This window comes from Quercus suber, unplaced genomic scaffold (assembly GCF_002906115.3).
Source record: "Quercus suber isolate HL8 unplaced genomic scaffold, Cork oak 2.0 scaffold_573, whole genome shotgun sequence".
Classification (NCBI taxonomy): Eukaryota; Viridiplantae; Streptophyta; class Magnoliopsida; order Fagales; family Fagaceae; genus Quercus; species Quercus suber.
The window spans coordinates 219728-229544 of NW_027070018.1; the positions used below are offsets into that span (position 1 = coordinate 219728).

The 9817-nt window shown below is 34.0% G+C and overlaps 1 protein-coding gene and 1 long non-coding RNA gene across 2 annotated transcripts in view; both read right to left on the reverse strand.

The window, feature by feature from the left end:
* Window positions 1-6331: 6331 nt before the first annotated feature.
* On the reverse strand, window positions 6332-7153 carry LOC111996557 (cysteine-rich receptor-like protein kinase 25). Its single transcript, XM_065764623.1, has one exon. It carries the CDS (start codon window positions 7151-7153, stop codon window positions 6332-6334), a length of 822 nt encoding a protein of 273 aa, XP_065620695.1.
* A 1647-nt stretch (window positions 7154-8800) lies between these two features.
* The window catches only part of LOC136063766 (uncharacterized), a 3857-nt gene continuing 2840 nt past the window's right edge, over window positions 8801-9817 (reverse strand). Inside the window, exon 2 of the long non-coding RNA XR_010625412.1 lies at window positions 8801-9160. This is a non-coding gene — a long non-coding RNA (uncharacterized LOC136063766). The remainder of the gene's footprint in view (window positions 9161-9817) is intronic.

The following is a 9817-nucleotide window of genomic DNA, read 5'->3' on the forward strand; positions in this document are numbered from 1 at the left end:
GTTTCCCAATCCAATTGTCCTTGTTTTTTTGAATCTAAAAGTTCATCCAAAAAAATAAAATAAAATAAAATAAAAATAAAAACAAAGAATTCCAAATGCTTTTAAAATATTGGATGCATGTTTAGAAAGACAAACCAAATATAAAATTGTCAAGACTCTTATTGGGCACAAATTCATAGATAAGTATCTTTTCTTCTCCCTCCAAGCAGTATCCCAATAGCCTTGCCAAAATTTTGTGTTGAAGCTTCGCTTGTAGTTCAACCTCGTTCTTGAATTGTTTAAATTGTTCTACTCCTTGTCCAGAACTTTTCCATAACCTCTTTACAGCTATTTCTTGTCCACTAGGAAGTGTACCCTGGTAATATATGTATTTTAAATAGCCTTAGCATAGTTTAATTCATGGAATTTATTAAATTCCAGTAAATTGAAAGCTTTTTAAATTATTTTTTTGATAATTTGATAATTGGGGATGGATGATTTAAACTTTGAATGTTTCATTGAAAATACTAGAAAGTGCCAACCAATTGAGTTATAAGGATCATGACAAAACTTTTCACATTTGAATTCTAATTATATGCAGTAAATTTTCTACGTATGCTTATTTGAGTAACCCAAAAAAAAAAAAATTAGAAATTAATTTTGATATATACCATGTATACTTTACCAAATCCACCTTCACTAATCTTGTTGTCATCTGAGAATTTGTTTGTGGCGGCTTCAATTGTCCCAAAATCAAATTGCAAGGACTCCACAGTTGTTAATTCACTTGCAGCTAAACATCCAAAAAATAAAAGTAAGATATTACACTAGAAAGAGCAATGTTAGCTTATCATAAGGTGAGTGTTTGTACAAAATCAATAACTTCTTTCTCATTTTCTGAAAAACTACCATATACCCTAAGTTTAACCGACAAGTAGTTTTTAACACTCCCTCGAGAACGACTTAAATCGTAAGTTCTAGTTAACTCAATTGATAAATTTTCTTATCATCAAATAAGAGATTTGGGGGTTTAAAAATCCCGCTTATACCAAAAATCAATTGGTATTTTAGTGTGATTCAAAAATCAATTGGCGTCTTGACCCAATGATAACAAATAATTATCATAGAGCAAATATTATAGATTGAAATTCTATCATATAAATATATATTAAAACAAAAAAAAATAAAAATTATCTTAAATCAATGGGTTTTGTGTCCAATTAATTATTTTCTTTGTATATAAAACTAATTATGATATATTAAGTATTAACAACCCATTCTTGTAATTATTATCTAATATGGAACTTGAACATTTACCTAACTACGCTACTCACACTTGAACTACACCACTCACACTTGAATATGTTAACATCATTTTCATGAAGACTTGAAAATGAGAAGAAAGTGACATATGATGTAAATATAAAAGACTACTCGCATACCTTGATAATTTAGGATATGATTAGATTTCTTAGAACTCTCTCCCTTTATAGCATTGGTCTTCTTTCTTGCTCTCCTTAGGAAACAGTAGGACAGGATGACTAGGACTAGCACCAATGCAGCTATTGGAACAACAATGGCGATTATCGTTGCCGTTGAGCTTTTGTCCTTTCCTGCGTAAACAGTATCATGTTTCATTGACAACAGTAAACAGTCCGTTAGGAGAGAGTTGCCCAATAAAATATATAGGGTTAAACTTGTTTCACATAAACTATTTTTGATGTAGGACAAAATATTCTAATTAATTTTTGTAATATTTTATATTTGGTATTTTTATGTAATTTTCGTTATTTTAGGTTTAGGGCATTTATTTCCTTGTTTTTAGGTGTTTTTTTAATGTTATTTAGTCAAATTCGGGTTTTATATGCTTTCGTAGCTGCCTTAGGGTTTCTAGTTGCCCTAGGTTTTGTTTTTACTATTTAAACGCATTGTAGCCTCCAAAGGCAATTCAGTTTTTAGACTATTATCAATAAACACAAACATTTTGTCAAATTTTCTTTTGGTGGATTCTACTAACAGTTTAGTTTCTGTTCCATCAAGAGAGCATCGTGTCTGCTTTCTCTTTAGGCTTCCACGACATCAGTTGGTATCAGAGCCTTGACTTACCTTGGTCTGATGGCTAACTGACAAGATGGTGACCACCACAACAATGACGGCGATGACGATGTCAACAACCTAGTCCTCACCAGGGCTGAGTTCCTTAATTTTAGTGATGAGAATCACCAATTTTGTGAAAAGAGTCAGAAAATTATAGGCGAAATCTAGCAAAAGTTTGCTACTCTTTTTGCTAGGAAATCATCTTGCAGCAACAATGTTCGATATATTCAAAGACGCACTCCTAACTACAAGAAAATTCCATTCTTTGACGGAGATATGTGTATGATGGATTTTATTAACTGGCTTCTTGAATTGGAAGAATATTTTAATTTTTGGAAGATTTGTGATGAAGAAAAGGTGTGGCTTGCATCTAATAAATTAGACAATGAAGCAGAAGAATGGTGGAAAGACATTCAAATTGATAGAAAGCAAGAAGGTAAGCATCCAATTCACTCTTGGCAAAGAATGAAAAGAGTATTAATTGATTTATGGTTTCCTAATGACTATTATGATATACTAGATTATACAAGTGTTGATTATAAATCTGTATATTCATATGAAAAGCAATATGTTCAAAACATGAAGGTCAACCACAAAACCAAAATTATCACAGTCAAGTCCATATGTCAAGTAAAGAAAGGAGTTTGAGAGTTAAGAAGAAGCAACCTATTTCCAAAGAAAATTTTGTAGGGGTTAAAAAAGATCAACACTTGCAACAAGTTATTGAATTGAAGATTAAAGATACCACTTGTCAAAAATTTGATGAAGAGGTCAAAAACACGAAGGTTGAGTTGGTTGTGGATGATGACAGGAATGAAGATATGGTCATTATTGAGAACATTATGGAAGATTCAATTGAGGTCAAATATGAGGATGAGTCCACAACTCACAATCCTGAGGTCTCAATTGATTTGTTGAAAATGACTACACAATATGTTAATTTTCTTGGAGTAGAAAATTTTAATTTTACTATAAACCCTTTGTTGATTGATGTTGCAAATAAATTGAAAATAGATGAGAAGAAATTTTATGCTACACTTTATGACAGATTCAAGTTTCAGAACCAAATTAAGTTATTAAAACATTCAAAGTATTTGTTTATTTGGAGTGGAAGATTTCAAATTTCAAGAATGAACTCGAGGACGAGTTTATTTCAAGTGGAGCGGTCTGATGTAGGACAAAATATTCTAATTAATTTCTGTAATATTTTATATTTGGTATTTTTATGTAATTTTCGTTATTTTAGGTTTAGGGCATTTATTTCCTTGTTTTTAGCTGTTTTTTAATGTTATTTAGTCAAATTAGGGTTTTATATGTTTTCATAGCCGCCTTAGGGTTTCTAGTTGCCCTAGGTTTTGTTTTTACTATTTAAACGCATTGTACCCTCCAAAGGTAATTCAGTTTTTGGACTATTATCAATAAACACAAACGTTTTGTCAAATTTTCTTCTGGTAGATTCTAATTTTATCTCCTTGTGGATTCAGGGAAACCCCTCGGGGATTCGAGGTTTACTATCAGAGACTAACAGTTTAGTTTTTGTTCCATCAAGAGAGTATCGTGTGCGCTTTCTCTTTAGGCTTCTGTGATATCAGTTTTACTTAGTTGTATGCACACTCCAAAAAGCACTANTTCGTTATTTTAGGTTTAGGGCATTTATTTCCTTGTTTTTAGGTGTTTTTTTAATGTTATTTAGTCAAATTCGGGTTTTATATGCTTTCGTAGCTGCCTTAGGGTTTCTAGTTGCCCTAGGTTTTGTTTTTACTATTTAAACGCATTGTAGCCTCCAAAGGCAATTCAGTTTTTAGACTATTATCAATAAACACAAACATTTTGTCAAATTTTCTTTTGGTGGATTCTACTAACAGTTTAGTTTCTGTTCCATCAAGAGAGCATCGTGTCTGCTTTCTCTTTAGGCTTCCACGACATCAGTTGGTATCAGAGCCTTGACTTACCTTGGTCTGATGGCTAACTGACAAGATGGTGACCACCACAACAATGACGGCGATGACGATGTCAACAACCTAGTCCTCACCAGGGCTGAGTTCCTTAATTTTAGTGATGAGAATCACCAATTTTGTGAAAAGAGTCAGAAAATTATAGGCGAAATCTAGCAAAAGTTTGCTACTCTTTTTGCTAGGAAATCATCTTGCAGCAACAATGTTCGATATATTCAAAGACGCACTCCTAACTACAAGAAAATTCCATTCTTTGACGGAGATATGTGTATGATGGATTTTATTAACTGGCTTCTTGAATTGGAAGAATATTTTAATTTTTGGAAGATTTGTGATGAAGAAAAGGTGTGGCTTGCATCTAATAAATTAGACAATGAAGCAGAAGAATGGTGGAAAGACATTCAAATTGATAGAAAGCAAGAAGGTAAGCATCCAATTCACTCTTGGCAAAGAATGAAAAGAGTATTAATTGATTTATGGTTTCCTAATGACTATTATGATATACTAGATTATACAAGTGTTGATTATAAATCTGTATATTCATATGAAAAGCAATATGTTCAAAACATGAAGGTCAACCACAAAACCAAAATTATCACAGTCAAGTCCATATGTCAAGTAAAGAAAGGAGTTTGAGAGTTAAGAAGAAGCAACCTATTTCCAAAGAAAATTTTGTAGGGGTTAAAAAAGATCAACACTTGCAACAAGTTATTGAATTGAAGATTAAAGATACCACTTGTCAAAAATTTGATGAAGAGGTCAAAAACACGAAGGTTGAGTTGGTTGTGGATGATGACAGGAATGAAGATATGGTCATTATTGAGAACATTATGGAAGATTCAATTGAGGTCAAATATGAGGATGAGTCCACAACTCACAATCCTGAGGTCTCAATTGATTTGTTGAAAATGACTACACAATATGTTATTTTCTTGGAGTAGAAAATTTTAATTTTACTATAAACCCTTTGTTGATTGATGTTGCAAATAAATTGAAAAATTAAAAAAAAAAAAAAAAAAAAAAAAAAAAAAAAAAATCTCACTAAGTGAAAAAGTGGGAATGCCAAGTCTTTATTTAGCACTAATGTATGAATGCCATGTAATTTATTTATTTTTGTTAAAGTGGTTTTCACCAACTTTTCACATGCACGCTATTCGCTCATTAGTCATTGCATGTAATTTAATTGTTTGTTAAAGTGGTTCAAACCAACTTTTCACATGCTATTCACTCATTAGTGGTTATGTGTGTAACTTATAATTAGGGTTGTCCATGAGTCAAGTGGTTCAGGTTTGAGATCAACCCGCCACTCAACCCGCTTACTTCAAGTTGAAGAAGTGAAAACCCGAAATCGACCAACAACCACTTCGGGTCGAGTCGGGCAAGCTCTGACAAACGATCGGGTTGGTTTGGTCGAAATTGATGAAGGAATGGCTTGTGGGCAGAGGGTAGTAGATCTTTGTCGGATCTGAGTGAAGAAGAGAAAGATTCAACAGGATTTGAGACAAACCTTGCTAGATCTATGCCAAATGTCGCCAGATCTGAGACCAACATCGTTAGATCTAAGCAGATCTATGCCAAACATTGCCGAATCTTAGAAAATTTGAGTTAATCATCGCTGGATTTAAGTGGATCTAAGCAGAGAAAGGCCAAATATGGCCGAATTTGAGCTTTGAAGGCCTAATAGTCGCCGAATCGGGATAAACTCTGGTAGATTTGAAGGTTTCTTGAAGTGGTTTTCAGGTCAGGTCAAGTGGCTTGAAATTTGGAGGACACCCACCACTTGATTCACCAGAGTCGGTTTTTAAGAGAAGGAACTCGTGGCCGACTGATGAAGGGATCAATTAGGGCCACCAATGGTCGGTTTCAGTTAGTTCTATCAATTCTGTCAGGTAGTCGGGTTTCTTGGACAACCCTACTTACACTTGACTTAGTTTAAGTTGTTACAAGAATTACTTTCTCAGAAAAGTGAATCATAGAGGGATATCAGCCCTGCCAATGGTGGCTCTACATTCTACCCCTCACCAAACAATGTTGGTGGGCAATGGTCCAATGGAATGGCTTGTTGCCTACTCCGTAGTGTTTTTTTTATCTAATATCTCCATCCTTTAGAGTTGTAACTCACTTGGACCTGATTTTATGTTGATGTAATTAGCTTCTTTTTTATTTTTATCTAAACTCACTATTAATATCACTTTTTCATTCACAAATAATTACTCATCACTTCAATAATTTGTAAATTTTTTTATAAAAAAATTTGTATCGCATTACTCAGTAATGTAAAGAGAAAAGGGAAAAAGCATTCAAAGTTCAGTTACCGAACCTGGATGTGAAGATGTATGAGCTGATGTCGGCATGAATGTTGCATTTTCCATCCGGTAAAAAGGGTACAATTCGTACCTAACATTACAACTCGGAAAAATGACTCTTCCCCCTTGCTTTCCACTGCAACACCATGAAAGAAGATTTATAGCAGCCTGAAGACAAGTACTACAATCGTTTCTGGACAAGTCCGCTGTGCACTGTACAAGGTTGTACAGTGTTTGAAAAGCAGAGATATTCACTTGTTTGGTTCCAAACTTTTTGGAACCAATAGGAGCATTAGAGGCCTGAGCTGCTGTCTCATTCATTGACTTAGCCAGTAGCTTGTTAGCCCTTTCCTGTTCAGTGATATTCTGCTTGTTCAATAGGGCAAACTTTGGCTTTTCGTCCACTGTGGAAAAGAATGACCGATTTGAGTAACGCAACATGCACTCATCGTACCATATTACAGCAACCTTTTCTCTGGAACAATTTTTGGTTATCTCTTTGACTGCTGCAGCTACACATTCTTGGCAGAGTTGAGGGGTGACATCGCCGCGGCAGAGGAAGAGACCGTAGACGGGGTTGGAGGTGTTTTGGCCACTGGTGGTGTTGTAGAATTCGAGGTTGTGTGTGGCGCTGGAAGAGAGTGAAGAGAGGAGGGAGTTGAGATTGGATTGGTAGATGCTATTGGAGCTGAAAGTGGTGTTTGCACATACCTCATTGAGGTGAATTGGGGCAGTTGCATGAGTGGTCAAGCTAAGGAAGCTAAGGATGGAAATGAATAGAAGGGTGATGGAGGGATTCAAGCTAAAAGAAGTCATTTTGATAGTTCAGTCTCTTCCAATGTGTGTAACTATAGCTGATTTTCTGCTTTTATTGATGGAGTGAGTGAGTATTGATAAGATTTTAGATAAGGAAATGCTGTTTTGGAGATGAATTTTTGGTCCACATCTCTTATAATATCTTGAAACACGTGGGAAATATGTGCGTATTTGCATTAGATTTTTGTTTTGTTTTGTTTTTATTTATACACAAAAGAAAAAAATAATTTGTTTTTTTTTTAAGAAGGATCACAAAAATATAATTATACTAAAAAATATTAGATAAGTCGTGCAATACACAAATACATATATATATATATATATATATATATGGACAAGGATTTCCTACACACTAGTATGGAGGAGTTGATGCAAACAGGATTAGGTGGCAACAATCCATGGAAATGAATAGAAGGGTGATGGAGGGATTCAAGCTCAAAGAAGTCATTTTGATAGTTCAGTCTCTTCCAATGTGTGTAACTGTAGCTGAATTTCTGCTTTTATTGATGGAGTGAGTGAGTATTGATAAGATTTTAGATAAGGAAATGCCGTTTTGGAGATGAATTTTTTGGTCCACATCTCTTATAATATCTTGAAACAAGTGGGAAATATGGGTGTATTTGCATTAGATTTTTCTTTTGTTTTGTTTTTATTTATACACAAAAGAACAAAATAATTTGTTTTTTTTAAGAAGGATCACAAAAATATAATTACACTAAAAAATATTGGATAAGTTGTGCAATACACAAATATATATATATATATATATATGGACAAGGATTTCCTACACACTAGTATGGAGGAGTTGCTGCAAACAGGATTAGGTGGCAACAATCCATGAAAATGAATAGAAGGGTGATGGAGGGATTCAAGCTCAAAGAAGCCATTTTGATAGTTCAGTCTCTTCCAATGTGTGTAACTGTAGCTGATTTTCTCTTTTATTGATGGAGTGAGTGAGTATTGATAAGATTTTAGATAAGGAAATGCTGTTTTGGAGATGAATTTTTTGGTCCACATCTCTTATAATATCTTGAAACATGTGGGAAATATGTGCGTATTTGCATTAGATTTTTGTTTTGTTTTGTTTTTATTTATACACAAAAGAACAAAATAATTTGTTTTTTTTTAAGAAGGATCACAAAATATATATTATACTAAAAAATATTGGATAAGTTGTGCAATACACAAATATATATATATATATATATATGGACAAGATTTCCCACACAAAGAAGGATACTGATTCTATTAATATAGAAGCTTAAAACGACTTGTAGTCTTGCAGCTGTTATTGTAATTCTGTATGTAGTTTAGCATCACTAGTTAAATATAGGATTAGTTATAATAAGGGCCACGTGTATGAATTCTGTTAGAGTAGTTAGTTACAAATCTGTTATGATTAAGGTCCCTATATAATAGGGAATCTGATGTAATCTATTTGATATATTGAATTCAGTTTTTCTATTTCCTCTTCTTCTAGATTTTCTCTCTAACAGATATCAGAGCTCTCTCATAATATCAGAGTCTCTTTCAAGTGGAACCCCCTATCATTTTTTATTGCATCTAGCCTCTCCCTTATTGCCTTAACCTTATAACCCATTTTATGACCATATACAAGCTGGTTGGATTTGGAAAAGAAGATGTGTACCTCTTTTGCCTTCTTGTTCCGTGTCATCACTTCCCGCCGTAAAGCTTCAGTGGAGATGTCATCCAGCAAGTCGTCCGCTTCATAAAGTGCATCGTTCAGCCTTTCCAGCCACACTCTGACTTCATTGTTGTGCTGCTTCTCCTCTGCATCCAGAAGCACACCACTGATTGTCAAAACTGTGTCCTTGAGCTTTTTAATCTCGTCTTTGACACCCCATAGTAGTCCAATCTCTTGGGCTACAAGGTTGCCCGCTTTCTCTATGATCCCCTTAGCAACGCCAACCAAAGCTCCTTCCGCCATTTCTTAGTGGGAATTGAATGAATAGTAACTTTGTGAGGAGAGTAAGATGAGAACGATTTCTGTGAGAGGAGAATATAATAGACAGAGCGATCAAAATATTATAAAGACCCGGGACATTGTGTACCGCATGACAGTAAAACGCGTAATTGATGATGGGCCATGACGATGCGTTTTAACATGTTAATTTTCCTAAAGTTACTTTACTTCATAGTCAAAAAGCAAACAATTATTTCGTTGTAAATAAATATACCTGTGCATGATGGGCCATGGGCCCTGGAACCGAAAGGAAGACCCGTGGATCCCACAACGTTCCCAAATCCCAAATCCCAACCCCGTTACTCTTTGAAGCATCATTGGCCATCACTTTGGCGTAAATAGGCTCTACAATTATTGTGGTTTCAAAGGTTTTTTTTTTTTTTTTTTTGAGAAGATATTGAGGTTTCAGAGTTCTGACTTTAAACTTGATTCTCCAATATATAAACTTAGAAAATTTTTGTGAAATTATTTTGGTGAAATTTTAAGCATCATTGGCCATCACTTTGTCCTATTGTGAAAAAAAAAAAAAAAAATCTATTATAAAAAATATTGTGAAATTTTTTATACATGTAGTAGTATTGCTTTTCCTAGTCTCCTGCAGGTTGTAGATGTGTGTTTTTTTTTTTTTTTTTCATATTTTTTTTCCAACCAGCCTTTTTTTTTTTTTTTTTTTTTTTTTT

What these genes read in the sequence shown, in the direction of transcription:
- LOC111996557 (XM_065764623.1), bottom strand. Translation starts at nt 7,153, where the DNA reads ATGACTTCTTTTAGCTTGAATCCCTCCATCACCCTTCTATTCATTTCC.